General features: G+C 32.3%; 2 protein-coding genes and 1 long non-coding RNA gene across 4 annotated transcripts; all 3 read right to left on the reverse strand.

Annotated features, from left to right (window-relative positions):
• Nucleotides 1–73: 73 nt before the first annotated feature.
• On the reverse strand, nucleotides 74–2,502 carry LOC133674205 (uncharacterized). 2 transcript variants are annotated; one of them, XR_009835155.1, is made up of 4 exons: nucleotides 2,222–2,502; nucleotides 2,000–2,103; nucleotides 1,227–1,311; nucleotides 935–1,095 (listed from the first exon to the last, which is right to left on the reverse strand). It is a non-coding gene; the product is annotated as an uncharacterized LOC133674205 (long non-coding RNA). The 2 variants fall into 2 exon arrangements; XR_009835156.1 differs by lacking the exons at nucleotides 935–1,095; nucleotides 1,227–1,311 and adding an exon at nucleotides 74–126 and having other exon boundaries at nucleotides 2,222–2,496.
• Nucleotides 2,503–8,432: 5,930 nt separating this feature from the next.
• On the reverse strand, nucleotides 8,433–9,371 carry LOC133673800 (uncharacterized). The gene is made up of 2 exons (XM_062094692.1): nucleotides 8,827–9,371; nucleotides 8,433–8,724 (listed from the first exon to the last, which is right to left on the reverse strand). Exons 1-2 carry the CDS (start codon nucleotides 9,250–9,252, stop codon nucleotides 8,707–8,709), a joined length of 444 nt encoding a protein of 147 aa, XP_061950676.1. The 5' UTR covers nucleotides 9,253–9,371; the 3' UTR covers nucleotides 8,433–8,706.
• Nucleotides 9,372–12,028: 2,657 nt separating this feature from the next.
• On the reverse strand, nucleotides 12,029–16,349 carry LOC133674561 (protein ALTERED PHOSPHATE STARVATION RESPONSE 1). The gene is made up of 4 exons (XM_062095742.1): nucleotides 15,090–16,349; nucleotides 14,321–14,496; nucleotides 13,789–14,012; nucleotides 12,029–13,054 (listed from the first exon to the last, which is right to left on the reverse strand). The coding sequence occupies exons 1-4, from the start codon at nucleotides 16,165–16,167 to the stop codon at nucleotides 12,253–12,255; spliced, it is 2,280 nt and encodes a 759-aa protein (XP_061951726.1). The 5' UTR covers nucleotides 16,168–16,349; the 3' UTR covers nucleotides 12,029–12,252.
• Nucleotides 16,350–16,802: the final 453 nt, after the last annotated feature.

A 16,802-nucleotide genomic window follows, 5' to 3' on the forward strand; every position in this document is an offset into this window, starting at 1 on the left:
AGGTTGCGCTCAGGAATAAATAAAACAGGACAATGGAAAAAAACTCATGCAAGGATGGGGAGAGGGGTTGCTGCCTCTAAGTCTTGTGGAAGAAATCCTTTATCAACAACAATATATTGATTTGTGCTGTAATGGAATCCAGTTGCCCGAAAAGCAGCAAAGAAAAAAAGTTTGCTATCGGTCAGGTCTTTCCAGCTAGTGTCTCAAAACAGCAAGTTAAAGGAGGAAATTCCAAAATAAAACTAAAAAATTAAGTGTAATAGGACTCATATCACGTGAATTTCCTGAACAACAGCATGTTTTGTTTTTGATACCACATTTTGATGGATTAAAATGGAGCTCGAATAAGGATGCACAAGCCTGTGATCCCAGTTATGGTATCATCGTGGCCATTGTGAAACAATCATATGCATGTGCTGCTAGACCATAAACCTGTAAAACAGCTGCGAACGACCCAAAGTGCAACATCTAAGGTGAAACTTGTCTAAATGGAAAGGGGATCTCCAATCCCTACTCTTGCTAACTAGCAATGACCCCCCGAAAAACAACTAAAAGTTGTTTGGGATAGATGTATGAGAGAGGAGTTCCTTTGCTTGATTGGTGGTTATCCACGCAAGGACCAACAGATGTTGTATAGTGGAAGAGATATCTCAATTTTACAAGTAATTTGTTATTTCCTTATTACTAATAAAATTGAAAAAAAAAGAGAAGCAAATGTACGGACACAAATCAGTTAGCAGTGAAGAGAAGATGTATCACCAAATTAAGATTATGGATCCATCTTTGCCCACAGTGTATGTATCGAAGCTGTCCATGTATGATTACATCAACTTGAACAATGAATGCTTGTAAAAATCACCATTCAAAGTGAGTAACTGCAAACAATGACAATATATATATATATATATATATATATATATATATATATATATATATATATATATATTGCAATTCTCACTAATTTATATGTGCCAGAAATTAAATAGGCCCAAATAAAATTCTTAGAAAAACAACCCTTTCTAAGCATGCAGTGGCTCTTATCATCCTTATGGATCCCTGATTGTTGAACTTTGCTCGTCATATTCTCGATAAAATCTGCTATATTTTCGACATGGAAAGAAAAAATAGTGCTATAAAACAACTATTCAAAGAAAAAAGAACCATCACCCTAAATTTCTAGTTGAAATTTGAATAGTAGAAGAAAGCGATGCGGAAAAAAAACCCACCGAACTAAGGATGGCAATGGGTAGCCACGTGTTGAGTTTTGAGATCAAGGTATCCTCCATTTACCACAGTAGATAACACCGGAACCTTGATCAGAATTAATTTAGCCCATTTACAATAAGCAACACATACTATCAAAATGGGATGCTACTAGATGCATGCTCCAAATTGACCAAGATTTAAGAGCTGGCTCATTGACAAGGCTGGTAGTGACAAAGCTAGCTAAATGAAAAAATTAAAACAAACTACCTATCCATTTAAGCATGGTGATTAACTTCAAAAGTACTTTAAGTTATGATTGTTAGCAAATGTAACCAGTAACTTAACATCAGAATATTTTAAAGTTTAGGTTTATGAGCAGAGCACATAAAAAAGAAATGACAGGGCATTATTTTATCATAGGACCATTATTTGTGATTCCCTGAAATCTGTGCACGACCACTTCTCCCATATCTGATGAGCACAGGGATGTTTATAATTGCAAACTATTATTTTTTTAATTATTTTATTGTGTATGCACAGCTACTAGCAGCAGATGCACAGTTCCGGGTGCTATAAACAAAAAAAACCTCCTTTCTAATACTATTAAAGATGCTGGCGCAACCAAATTTCGAATTCTAATATTTTCAAACACCTGGGAGTGCATAGAACAACTGTTTATTTCATTGCTAGTAAAACGAATATCTCCAATCCCTAACTACTCTACACCAAACCCGTAGAATTATGCCGTTATTTACACCCACAGAGAGCTGAACTTTATAGAAAAATTCCTAACCTGATGCCTCAAGAGAGGAACAACTTCAGACATTATCTTCTTTCTCTAAGCTTTCTTCTCTCTGCTAGTCGCCCTCCTCTTATGCATAGAAACAAGAGAAATCCCTAATCAATCCATACAAATTTCCGATTTATCAAAAGTAACCTGAGATATTTTTACAATTATAAACAAAAATATTCAATAATTATTAAACTAAAATGTGAGTGTTGGAAAGTTACTTACTAGCTAGAAGTTGACAAATCCAAAGCACAAAGGAGAGGGAAGACGGGCTGCTGGAGCTGCTGCCATCAGCGGGTCTGCAGCCGGCTGGTGAGGAGAATGAGAGGAAGAGAGAGAGGGAAGAGCTGAAAGGAACTGACGGCTGAGAGTTCGGTTTAGAGTGTAACAGAGAAACTTTAAATTTTATAGCCTACGTTATATATATATAATTGTTTTTCGATATAAAATAATTATACCATACTTCACATTTCTTTTTTTATAATCTATATTCATGTATATATAACCCACTCTACATAGATTGTCTTTTAAGTTTTTAATATAGCTTTGTTAAATGTTCTGAAACGGCATAAAAAATTTCATGTCCTTACAAAATGACAATTATTTAAAAAACAAGTAAACATGTCAAATTCATCAGGACCAACTTAGCAAATCCTCGATTTTTATCACGAGATTGTGATCATATATAAAAAAAATTATAAAGTTTGATTTTCAATCAACTTCATATTAAATGAAATTAAAAAAAATATTCGAGAAAAAAAAATAAAAACAATTTAAGTCAACTTAAGTTAATTTGTCAAACTTATAATTTAGATTATAAAACTGATATAACTCATAGAAAATAAATAAATAAAATTATAGAACCCAATTCTCAACTAACTCAATGCTTGAGAATTAAATTAAAAAAAAACTAATTTCATGAGACTTAAAACTTTATATAAAATAAATCGAAAAAAATTACAAAACTCAATTCTTAATTAATTTAATATTGAAAAATAAAACTGAAAAAAAAATCTAAAGAGAAGATGAATAAACTGAGATTAATAGTTCTTCAATCTATCAATGGTTGCTATTTTTTTCATTGGATTCTTTCAAAAGAGATTCGTAAGATCATCATGCAGAATTAGCATGTATTTTTTAAAAAATATTACTTCTTTTTTCAAGAAAAGATGATCTACAAAGAATACTTGATTAGTGGAAAGTATTGAACTAGGAGCTCTTCAGTTACCATGTACCAAATCAAATTACACCACCGCACAAGAGGAATTTAAGGAACTAGAAGGTATTCTCATGCATCAAAACTTGGCTCTCTTTGAATTCGTGGTTGCATCTGTTTCTAGATTACAGTCTCACTCTGTAAAAGTCTGTTCACTTCAGGCTTCATCAGAACACAAGCAGAACTAATATGAAAATCTCAAAATTTATCGATGATACTGGAGGAAAGCTTTGCCTACGGACAACTGAGATATCTTTAAGAAGTTTGAAAAGGATTGTTATCTCCCATTGTTTTGTCACGATGAATCCTTTCTTTACACAGCAGCTCACTTGCTGGCACCATGCTGACAAGCAACACGCCCATTTTCATTCTTGAATTCATCTCCAGCCACAAGAAAGAATGCAGTGTGCCTGGAGAGCCACAATAGGAGACACAATCCCTCAGTTAAGCAAAGGGAAATAAATGGCAAGTACAGCTAAGAGATGGATTCAATGAGCGTTGAAAATAAAGCAATTTGGTGAAACTCATGCCTGAAATAAATCATCATTTTGGTTTTCGAGTCATCATCAATATCCGGGGTGCTGTCCATTGCCTTCTGCATGTGATGTACGCAGCCACCTCTCTGCAGCTTGGGGCGAGACAGGAAATGGTCGATGGCGTCCGATTAGCGCAGGATGACCTGCCAAAATCAAAGAACGATTCTTAGACATGGGTTTTACCTGTCAAACTTACAAGAACAACCGCTGCTCCCAGGTCCTGGGCCTGGATGAAATAACTTATCTATATGAGCTTCCTTGTGCAAACCCGTCACAGAGTGGCACATACTTAATTAGAATTCTGGCACAGTTGGGGGGGGAGTGAGTTTTAACTTGTTTTTATGTTAAAATTTGAAAAAAAATTCTTTAAATTAAATATTTTAATGTTTTTGTATGGTTAAATTAGCATTCTCGAACACTTATCTTTTTAAATTAGCAGCGGCCAACTTAGGCTCATTTTGCGCTCGGAAACCCAACACATATCAACACTTAAAAGCTTTTTCTTACAACAGCTTCAACAGACTATTTGTTTTTATTAATTATTGCACTAGAAATCAATCAACTTAAACATGCAGAGAACAAACTAATTAATCCACTGGATTAATCTTTAACACCATATATATGAAATCCTTTCCTTGAATCTATACTGTAAAGAAAACAAATCACGAGTTGTCCTCCACCATTATCATTTAATTGCTAATGACTGTCGAACACTAACCCTTTTAAAACCATAAATCACAAGCAGAGATTTTATATATATATATATATATATATATATATATATATATATATATATATATAACTTGGGGTGTCCGGATTAGTTTACATGCACTATAATTAATTTTTGAATCTATTAAATACCCTGCAAGTTTAATAAACAGCTAAAATACCGTGAGAATAACAAATATACACATAAAAAATTAAATCTAGATATAAAAACAAGAAATTGCCTGTAAAGACCGGAAGTACACGAAGTCAAGTTCACAAGCAGAGATTCTTCAAGAAACAAGAAACAAGTGATTTACATCTACCGCTATCTAGGATGCCTGTGGCCGTCGCGTGGTTGATTGATTTAAAAATTATTTTTGAAACAACCTTCTGGAAGGTTGAGAAACTGTGGTCCCCACTGAGGCAATCATTCTTCGTTTTAGGAGAGAACTAGATTGGCACGCGCGCGGGCCCAACTAAATTGTTTTCCAGCGCGAGAAAAAGAAGTTTATGTGGCGAAAATTATCTTAAAATAGAATAGTAAGACAAATATGAAAGGTAGATTAAACTTTGATTAATTTGATAATATAATAAAAAAAACAAATAAAATATTAATTTGGGCTAAGTTTGGTTCAAATGCAAAACTCTTTACATGAAACATGAGATTGAGATAATTTTATAAAAATATAAAATATAAAAAAACTCATCTGTAAAAAAAAACCTTAAAAAATATCTAAGCCAACATGTTCTAATCTTTCAAATTCATGACTCAAAAGGTTAAAAAAATATTTATCAATAAAATATTGAGAAATAAAATCGAAAAAAAAATTCCAATAAAAAAATATTAAAAACAAAATAAATAGCAATAAGGAAAATAAGGACCAAATCTTATATAAAATAAAATGAAATAAAATATTAAGAGACACAATTGAGAAAATTATTCAATTAAAAGAATTGTATAAAATATTGAGGGATGAATTGAAAATATAATTTAATCAAGATAATGATTAAAAAAAATTAACAATCAAAATAATAGGGACAAAATCTGAAAGGTAATAAAATCAAAGGAGAGTTAAATCAAAAGAAAATTCTAATTTTATAGATTATTTAAAATAAAAAATAACAATAAAAAAATAAAGATCAAATCTAAAAAAATACAAAAATCAAAGGGTTGTTTTGAAAATATATAAGAGAAGATTCTGAAATAGAAAAGGGTAAAGGAAAAAAGAAATGAGAAAAAAAAACGATCACGGGTGCAAAACCTTACCCTCTTCTTGTCATAGATGTTGTCTAGAAATAAAGGTGACATCACGAGGATTAAAATGTCACCATGAAAGCAACGTGTCGTTCAAAGAGCATATGAGCATCCATGTGTGTCTACATGATTATCATTATCATGTGCAACTAACTTTTTTTTAAAATTAATTAATATTTTATATATATCTTAATATATAAAAATAAAAATAATCATGCTCGTTAGCTCCTTAATTGTTGCCTCTTAAGGCATATTAGTTATTTTATTGCGTAAAAACAACAAAAAGACTTCTATGATTATTTTTTTCCAAGGTGAATTGTGTTTTGTTGATAGAAGTAAAATTATAATTTTGCAGTGCCAATGCTACAGTAATTTTACCACTCCCTTTAGTTTCTTTTCATCGGAAGTTGCTTTGAATGGAACCAAGGGATGAAAGAGCAAGTTACTCTATATAGTCTCTAGGGTTAATTACAAATTTAGTCCTTTATTTTGAAACATTATAAATTAGTCCCTTATCGAATACTCTCGTTGATCATTCAGTTTTCTTATTAAATCTTAATATTTCAGTTTCTATTATTCTAATTAAAATGGCCTAAAAGGGTAATTTTGATTAAATAGACAAAGGATATTATAACAAGATGGTAGTCGAAAATGATCAATCATAGGTTTTTAAATATGAGAGGCTGGCTTGTACTAGTGTTCAAAGACTACTTTAGCCTTGAAGAAATGATGCCATGGTCGCTTTAGCTTCAAGCCTTCAACCTTTTCTTGGCGGGCAACAAGCTTCTAGGCCCAATTTTTGGTTGCAAAGGTTCGTCTCCCTTTGGCCAAAATGATTTGTCACGACATCAATTCTGTTAAAAAAAAAAAAGTTTTGAAAGTTTGTTTTTAAAGCGTAGTTGCTATTAATTTTTATATAAAAATAATATTTTTTTATTTTTTAAAATTATTTTTTGAGATCAGTACATCAAAATAATCCAAAATACACATAAAAAAATAATTTTTAGCAAAAAATTAAAATTAAAATTTTTTAGGAATGCAGATTACACCGCGTTTCCAAACGGTGTCTAATAATATGATTAAAATGGATACTTGGTTAGATTTCATGGTGTATGGAATAATTAAATTAATTATTCAATTTACTTAAAAAAAAGAAACTAACACAAGAATTAGAGAAAAAAATTGAATTGATGACCATAAAAAATTATAAAAATATCTTACCCACCTAGAATTTCTCTTTTTTTTTATTTTTAATTTTTTTAAAAAATAAATTATAAAAATTAAATAATATGATATTATTAATTATTCAGATTTTTAGTTTATAATTAAAAAAATTACATTAAAAAACACATTAATAATGTTTGAATATTTTTTTCAAAGTTTAATAAAAAATTTATCAAACCTGAGTGTAACGCAAGCAATAATATAGTAATTCTCGTTCATTTATAAAAAGTAAAATGAAGATATATTATTAGTCCCTGGGTGATCATTGCTAAACTTCATACAATGTGAGGAGAATCTTGTTGAGTAATCTGCACTCTTAATAACAAATACGATAAAAGAGGTTGAGGTTTCATTGTTGAGTAATCCTTCTATATTATGTTTTTTTTCAATTAAAATTTATGATTTATTTTATTTTATTTATGTATTTATTGTGTATAAATTTTTTTTTTATGTCTAGTTGATGCTTGATTTAAAAAAATAAAATTTTAAAGAAGTTTTGATTTAAAACAATTCAAGATTTAGTGTGATGATTGGAATTCATTAAATTACAATAATTAAAAATTGTGCTTCGAGTCTACATTTTAAAATTTAATTTATTAATCATTAAGTTATAAATGACACAAATCTATCATGTAGTTACACAACTTCCAACTAGATTAATAATAAATTTTAAAAAATAAAAACAAGTTTGATAAAAGTATGATATAATAGGTATGTAGACTTAAAAGAAACCATTGATAAATATTTAATTGATGAAAGAATAAATTTTTAAATAATTTAATTTAATAATTTTAACTCTTTTAATAGATATGTAGAAATGATTTTTCTTTGAAAAAAATCATTTTGAATTTTTATTTGATAATTGTTTTTTTAAAATATTTTTTATCTTTAAACTTTTTTTCCTCTCTTTAGAGATGCGTTAACCGTAGATGTCAGGATTTATTCTTTAAGTGTGTTTGAGAATGTGGTTTTTTGTCAAAGTGTTTTTCATTCAGTAATGTATCAAAATAATATTTTTTTTATTTTTTAAAAATTATTTTTAACATCAGCACATTAAAATGATCTGAAAACACTAAAAAATATTAATTTAAATAAAAAAAAATAAAAAATGTTAATTTTTTTAAAATCTTTTTAAAACATAAAAATAAACAATAATACCTTAAATAATTATTAATTGACAGCGAATCTTAGGATACACATCACCGAAATCTATGTGATAGAACAGAGGAGGAATTTGAGAGCGTGCCTTGAATTATTTATGCCTGGAATTTGAAGAAAACAAGCAGCGATGCTGCAAGATTCTCAATGTTAGTATTTAATTATTTGAAAATATATTAAAATAATATATTTTTTTCAAATTTATTTTTTATATCAATTCAAAAATATTTAAAAAATTATTAAAAACAAAATAAAATAAATTTAATAAAAAAAACAGATTAAAACTTAATACCAAACACCCCGAAGAATGCTGGCTGACCACTCGAGAACAGGGAAAAGTTGAAAAAACAAGGGCTGCCACTAGAAAGGCATCGTGACCAATTCGTGAGTAAAGTAAGTAGGATTTAGGAAAAGGTGAAGCAATCTATCCTTTCCTTTTGTCTTATTGCCTTGGATCGAGCTCGAGCTCGACCAAAAGCAAGATAATGGAGTAGGACAGAAGGGATCTGCCTATTTCTACACAACAATCCCAAATGCTTACATGGAGAAGTATCTGCCTTATTTCATCATCCCATTTGCTATCAGTTTGCCTCTCCCATCAATCATCCCACTGTTAAACTAGGGTTTCGATCTTGTGATAGAGAGAATCCATCAACAAAGTCAGAAACAAAAGAAAGAGAGAGAACACAGGGCAGCATGGAAAATGTATGAACAGCAAGGTGAATTATCTTACAGTATTACTCTTCTGCAAGGCTCTTGAAGGATCAGCATATCTAGCAGAAAAGGATCTTGAAAGGTCTTCTGGCTTAGTCCAATCTGTGCCTTGATCAAAATTCTGAGAGTACTCATCCGGATCATAAGAAGCCTGTACTGATGTAACAAGAGCCGCATTGAGTATTCTCTTCCTGCCTCCGCTTATTTTTCTCCAGAACACTTGCCATCTGGGTTTTGGACCTTCCTTGACGCTTCGAGTCCTACCTGAACAGACAGTTTCTCTTCCAGAGCCACCCCATTTATGGAACATCGTCATTTCCCTAGAAAGATTGAGAACCAAAAGGTTATATATAAGATCTTGATCATGGAGCTTAATGATGAGATCGATGCTTAAAATAGTCAAACAAATGGATAAACTACGAAGTGCAAACGGCTTGACTCTCATTGACAACTGGCTCTAAAACTAAAACTGGCTTTCAAAATGCTATCTTTAGAGCATGCCATGTATAATCACCTAAAAATACATAAAAATGTTGACTTTATTCTATTTAGATATTGGACACGATTTGAAGAATACATGCATGCATTGAATTAAAATATAAATTAAAAAAGGAGTCTAAATTATTGAAAACTTATATAATTATTAATTTCAAAACTCATGAAATTATTTAAGATATACGGAAACTAATCTAGATATTTATATTAATAAAATATATATATATATAAATTACAAGAGTATAAGTGAATGAATCTTGGCATAAGATAGAAAAAGGTTTTGGTTTAAGTATTATCTTGGATGGTTCATGAATTTTAATCTTGGTGGATTACCGAATATTTTTTTAAAAAATAAAATAAAGCATACTTTCATCCATATATTTCAATGACTATACTTTTTCTTTGTTATAATATAATGAATAAAAATCCTATTATGCATTAATGGGATATTTAGGAGTGTGGTAATAATTTTTTTTCAAAGTATTTTTTATTTATAAATATATTAAAATAATTTTTTTATTTTTTAAAATATAATTAAACCCATTATATTATCTTGTAAAGCAAAGGGATGGAGATATTCTACTGTTGACGGTTGTAAATTATTTAGGGAAGAAAAGTGAGACGATAACCTGCTAGTGGCTGAATTGGGAGTAAAGCCATAGAATTAAGGTAGTGGAAGTCTAGAAGAGGGAGCCCATGCCACTGCTAGCTAACCTTTTCACAACTTTAATACTTTTTTTCTCCGTCCAAAACCCTATAAGTTTTTTTAGGATAATTTTTTTTTGCCAAGTTGCGGATTTATCATTATTTACCCTATGAACAAAGTTTTTTTTATGAAGTTATCCAATCTTACAAGACAAATTGCGGATTTGACGAGTCAACACAGGTTGACTCGGGTGTTTTTTCATTGATTTTTTAAAAATAATTTTTTTTTCAATTTTATACTTCAACAATGGATTGGTTAAGAATTGACTTTTGTATTTTTGTTTTGTTTTCTAATGGATAATCCTATTTTGTAACTTAACTCATAAGTCTGACATGTTTGTCTAGGTTTACTCGAGCTATTTTTTTTTCTTTTTTTTAAATTGAATATTTTTTTTATCCTTCAAATTTTGATTTATTGGAATTTGACTTTCTAATTTATTTCAATTTGTATTTTATATAGATATCATGGTCTCAAGACTCAAGTCGTGGGTTTTACAAGTTTATATTGGTCAGTCTTTATCAATCCAATGTATAACCGTCTCAATATTTTTTTAAAAAATATTGAGACCGGTATATCACAATCTTAATATTTTTAAAATGTATCATCCAATATATATTAGGTTTCATGCTTCCTAACATTTTTATATTTTTTTTCACAATTAAAAAAAAATGATTTGACATGCAGTGCAACGCAAGCCAATAAACTAGTTTCCATTTAATAAACAAAAACTCTATAAAGCGTGGCTATTTCACTATAACAGTAAACACAAATTATTATAAATTGCTTTAGTGAAATGATTATTTTATCCCTCTACTAAAAAAAAAAAGATAACCTTAGCTACATGGATAAGATCACTTTTCATGAAGATACAATGTTCATTATTGATTTTTGCTGGTTAGATTAGAATTTCCACACTGTTTTCCCCAATCTGCAATATATATATATATATATATATATATATATATATATATATATATATATATATATATATATATATATATATATATATCTATTAAAAAAAAAAAATAAGAAGAAGAGCATGTATCTAATTTGAAAAGGAGCTCTTGATTGAGAAGACAAGAAAATGAGTGATTTCTAACTCATAATAGTAATGGTTATTTTTACTTAAAAAGAAAATATATAGATAACTTAAGAATTAAAAGTATTTTGTAATAATATTTTAAAAATCAAAAGTAATATATATATTGTTTAAGAAGACAAGTCTCATTTATAACTCCTATTTTAAAAATACAAAAATTATTTTAAAAACAAATTTATTTTTATATTTTATTTTTTTATCTCTACAACCAAATATACTTATATCTGAATTATCCATCCATGTTTTTTCTATTTCAAAATACTAACTAAAAGCTGCCAAAATTACCACAAACATAGCAAGTACAGATACGAGTTTAGTAATAAATCTGCTACCCGCGTGCCTGCACTATCTCGTAACCAATGGAGCTCCTTGTTCAAGTTTTTCATATACCAGAAGAAAGAAAGTACTACCATCATCCAATTAACTTGAAAAAACTAATTAAATCTTAAATTTATTTCTCACAAATTATTTGAGTCTCACAAAGAAATTATTAAAAATTTATATAACCATTAATTTTAAAGCTCGTAAGATTAATCGATATATACACAAGTTAACCGGAACACTCACATTAACAAAAAAAAATAAAATAAAATACTAACAACGTGGTAATTGTTCACCTAACTAGATGAACAATTACTAAAATATTGCTTATCCTAATCTATATTAGGAATTAAAATACAGATTATCCTTCCTTTTTTAGCTTATCTCCACAAGTCCACCTAAACTAGATGCAACATTCCCCAGGGTCATTTGGAATTGCAAGTTCATACTTGGAGATCCTGCAGAAATATTGGACTCTCCAAATTCCAACACTAACTTGTTGCAAAATCCTAGCTGCACGTGGTGGCAAGACTTTAGTGCCAAGATTACAGTATTATACTATCATATCAGAACCCTGAAAGGTCACTGAAGCAGGAGGCATTTGTAACCATTAGCGACTATTAAACATGAAATAACTTGTGTTCTTCTACAGAATCACCCCTTCCCTAGGTGCATAGATGCATTTGGAGGAATATAAAACCAATTTTTTTTTCACAAAACAGCAAAAATAACATTAGCCAATCGCAACAAGACCTGACTGTCTCGGAGAAAAGGTACATTTGTGCAACATCTGGCTAGGATTAACTTAAGCAGTACTTACTTTATTATGCACGATTACGATCTGATTTCTGCAACTGTGTGATGGACCTTAGTTTCTCATAAGCATCAGAACAGGCATGAGCATAGTCTGACATGGCACGGAATAGCTCAGGCAAGCGAATTTTAAGACTTCCAACTGATTTCTCTCTTACCTGAAGGCAATGTTTCCCGTGAGCTTCTATTTCCTCTTCCAGCCTCTTCTTCAAACTCTCCACTACAAATTGCCTCTCAGAAACAGGATTGGGGTTTGCATCTTCCCCTCTATCAGCATCTGTTTCATCGGTAGGGGTTCTCCGCTGCATGTATTTTTGGTACCATTCCTCAAATGCCTGGTTTTTGCGCATAAACTCCCTCCTGGTTTCCTCGCACTTTTCCTTTAGCTTCATCTCTTCTTCCTGATGATGTACTATGGTTTCTACCACAGCTGCAAATGATGAGATAGCAGATTTGGCAAGCTCGTCTGGAAGCTTTTCTAAATAGTCATGCCATGAATGGAGAAGGGCTTGGATAGGGGGATTCTGGGCTCTTGGTGGAGATGATATTTTCTCTTTTAAGCTGCTTTCAATGGGGATCAGATTTAGCTTTAACCAGCTAGTAAGAGTGTGAATGTATTGTTTCTGATGGGTCACAAGCTTTTCAAAATGTGAAAGCCATCCTTGGACAACTTTCAAAAGTTGGATTGTGCGCTCATGATGGTGTTTGGTTGTTTCCTTGATTGCATGGTTGACATCAAGGGATTTAAGGTTTGTGACAATCTTCAATTGGCTGTCATGATGCATACACATACTTGCCCACATTTTCGCCATCCTGCAGCATTGCATTCAGAGTTTTACTAGTAAATAAGTAGAGAAATGGCATGCCATCATTATTGAAATCATGGCATTACTTTTTGTTGGGTTCTCCAATAAGACCAATCTCCCATGACTAAAAAGAACTACCTTTCAGACACCTAGCTAAAGAATACTGAGACTTGGTGGTATTGTGATAACAAACTAAGATAATTAAAAAGTAAAGAATACCAGGAAAAAGGAAGAAGCTGCATGTAGCCAACATGATGGGACACACACCACCTATTATTGCCTCCTTTAGACATTAGATAGCTATAGAACAACAAATCAATGGGCAAATTCATACGTGGTTCAGCATTTAACATCTATATTGCAGTATTGGATGACACCCCACCCCTAAAGATTAAAAGGAATATAATCAAATCCAGGTTTTTATCTAGTCCACCAAACAGTTCATAAATGTCAAACTTTTAAGATGTCAAACTTTTCAGTCCACATCATACAGCCCACTTCATTAGGAGAGCAATACAAGAAGAGAAGCTAATGTCATAAATTGCACACATGATCTTGTTCTAGCCAGGATATAGAGTGTTCACTTCATAAACATGCTGGTATGCAGATTATTGGCACGAATTATAAAGAAAAACAAGAATACAAATAGACCATGTAAAGTTTTGAGGGATATATGTCAGGAAACTAGAACAGATAAAAGTATAATTTCAATTTTTCATTTTTTTCAGAACAAAAGCTTACCCATCAACAAGATCAACGAGTTTTGGATACAACTGCTGATCACGTATCTGATTCACTTCTGAAACGGTTGAGTCCATGGATTGCATGTCAACTATATATCTTGTATGAAGATGACTCACAGCTGCTTTTGTTTTCTCCAGGGATTCAGCGCTAGCACCACGTTTCTTCTGCTTATTTAGCAAAGCAACCTTCCTCTTGTACTCAAGCTTCATAAGCTCCCCTTGCTAATCAACATTAAGCAAACTTCACTAAGACCCCAGCACATGACAATAGCAAAATGAAATAAGCATTGCCCCAGAAAAACAAATGGAAACAAAAGAAAAAAAAGATTACTTCGCACCATGGCTGAGATTTACAAGAAAGTATCAAGCATCTATAAAAGTCTGTTTAGAAACTTTAGACTTTTAATCTGATCATATAAGGAAACTGACCGTTTTCTGGTAGGTTTGAGCAGCACAACTAATAATTGGGACAAGAAACTCAAAATGACGGGCAAACATAAGAAATCAAACTAATAAATGATGCGGCATACCTTTACTTCATCATAAAGTTTCTTTTCCCATGCTAGTAACTTATCCAAAACAGTAGCATGGGTTTCATAATCTTCAGAATCAAGTTCATCCTCTCCACCTTCAGCACTAGGTACACCTTTGAATGACCTATTCCAAGTGATAACACGCATAACCCTAGCGGAATGATCAATATGTCCTGCAAATGTTGAATACCATATCAGCAAAATAAAGATACTAATAAAAACAAATCAATTACAAAAGGAAAACAAAAATGTCAAGGAAACATCTTAGCAGAGTAATAATATGCTACAGGCACAGCACATTAGTATTTCATAATTTTCAAGTGATTGGAAAGGGGGCTCTAGTATTGTTGATAAATAAACTTTTTCTTGCTTTTGAAAAGAAAAAAACCAATAAGAAGCCTGAGGTTCTCAAAAAAAGCTTCCACAAAAGATGAAGATGCCATAACAAAGTCCAACTGGTGTAAAAGCAGATGCCGCCGTTCAGAATAACAAATCCAAAATGCCGACAAATTACATATCAATTCAATAGAAGCACAGATGCTTTCAGCTTCAGTTTTCCACAAACAACAAGTATACACATTTTAGAAGCTTTAATTATATAAAATGGCTAGCAAATTTGATGGGCCCGTAGCAAAGCAAGTTCAAGTGTGCGTAAAATTTACTATTAAAACATAAACAGTCAAGTATCTACATGTTAAATAATCAAAACACAACATCAAGTAAACAAAAAATTTAAACACAAGCAGCCAATGCAAGCCAATTATACCTCGATTATCGGCAAAATTAGAATGGTAATGCAAGCGGGTGGCCTCGAGCATCTTACAAACATCCTGTGCACTTTCTGATGATTTTAAGAAATGATCATCAATTTCATTCAAAACCTGCATCAAATTCACACTAGGAACTTTCCTTCCCACCACCCTGAAATCCGGTGGTGCTGTTTTCGAATGCTCAATCTGCTTCCTTTCCTTCTTCTCCCCACCCTTCTCCTCCTCTTTCAACACAGGCTCCATATTCTCCTCCGCCTTCTCCGGCGTCTTTGGCTCAACCCCATCAATCTCATTACCACTACCATCAACCCCACCCCTCAAACCCCCAACCCCGCCGAACCCAACACCCACATTCTCAACATTTCCAAAATTACCCCTGTTCCTACTCGCATCCTCCTCTGGTTCCAAGGATGAATCCGGCACATTATCCATCATAAAGAAATAATCCCAAGCCATGTTCTTCGCCTCCGGCATCGGAGGCACCACCGAGGAATGACTCTCCACCGTCCTTGGTGGAGTCCTCGGCCGAGTATCCTCCTCCCCCGGTCCCACATTCCCACTACTTTGCGGGCCCCGCTGCGTAACCTTTTCGATATTGTCATAATTCTTGGTCTTTCTACTAAGATTCCTATTCCGCAACTCCTCCCCCTCCTCTTCCTCCTCCTCCTCCTCATCCTCCTCCTCCACCACCTCCTCGATCGCAACAGAGTCACCCATCTCCTTCCTTTTCATCACAATCTCAGGCATGCTCAGAGTCCTTTTAATCGGACTGGGAGAGAAGTCAGGCAGCGGCGGAGGCGGAGGAAAATTGTCCATAGACGGCGGAGGCGGTGGAGGCTGCGGTTGAGATGTAGAGTCAAGGGTAGAAGGCTGTTGAAACTGGGATTCTTGATCAGCTTCTCCATGGCCATAATCACTCAAAGACGCACCGGTATTCTTTAAGGAAATAGTATATCCTGAATGACCAGCAGCAAAAGCATTTCTTGCCGTGACTGCTTCTTTCATCAAGATTTTCCGCTCTTTGCATCTTGAAACCGGTTCTTCATTATCCACCTTAGACTGTGCACACCCCATTACAGTTCAAGAAACCAAGAATACGAGTTCAGGTTTCTAAAAGGAAGAGAAAAGGTTCATAATAATGGAGGAGAGCATGTGGAGAGAGAGAGAGAGAGAGAGAGACTGACAAGGTAGTACAGAGAGAGAGAGGTCAGTGAAGAGTGTGCAGAAGAAAGAGAAGAGCAGGGAGTTTATCTCTCTTCTTGTGTGTTTCGTTTTGGGTACTTAAGGAGAGTAGGGGAATGGGGAGTACTCGCTGGGTTTGGAGGAACAGGTGTGCTTGTTCTGTATTGTATTCTAAATTAACGGTCACATTTTTTTAAAAAGGAAACTATGTCGTTTGGTGGGGTTTTAAGAAGCATGCAGTTAAGCAGTAGTGTAACTAGTGTTTCCCTGTGCCTTTTTATGTGTTTTTTTTTTTATTTCAAAATATATTAAAATAATATTTTTTATTTTTAATATCAATATATTAAAAAATACTAAAACCTTAACCGGGTGAAGACAGAATGCTTGCCAGCCCACACGTTATTATGTTCTTATTATTTTAATTATATTTCTTAGATGGTGTTTTTGCATCCATAAATTTCTTCGTACAACATTTTAAAAAAAAAAAACAATATAAAGAATAAGCTCATTTATTTATTTATTTTAAT

The sequence above is a fragment of the Populus nigra genome, chromosome 15, assembly GCF_951802175.1.
Source record: "Populus nigra chromosome 15, ddPopNigr1.1, whole genome shotgun sequence".
Taxonomy (NCBI): domain Eukaryota; kingdom Viridiplantae; phylum Streptophyta; class Magnoliopsida; order Malpighiales; family Salicaceae; genus Populus; species Populus nigra.

Bases quoted from the DNA above. Each gene is read 5' to 3' on its own strand.
- LOC133673800 (XM_062094692.1), bottom strand. From the start codon at position 9,252: ATGAGAGTCAAGCCGTTTGCACTTCGTAGTTTATCCATTTGTTTGACT.
- LOC133674561 (XM_062095742.1), bottom strand. From the start codon at position 16,167: ATGGGGTGTGCACAGTCTAAGGTGGATAATGAAGAACCGGTTTCAAGA. The intron at 14,497-15,089 runs GTATAATTGGCT...CAACATTTGCAG, and splicing joins TAATTTTGCCGATAATCGAG to GACATATTGATCATTCCGCT. The intron at 14,013-14,320 runs GTATGCCGCATC...AATGTTGATTAG, and splicing joins AACTTTATGATGAAGTAAAG to CAAGGGGAGCTTATGAAGCT.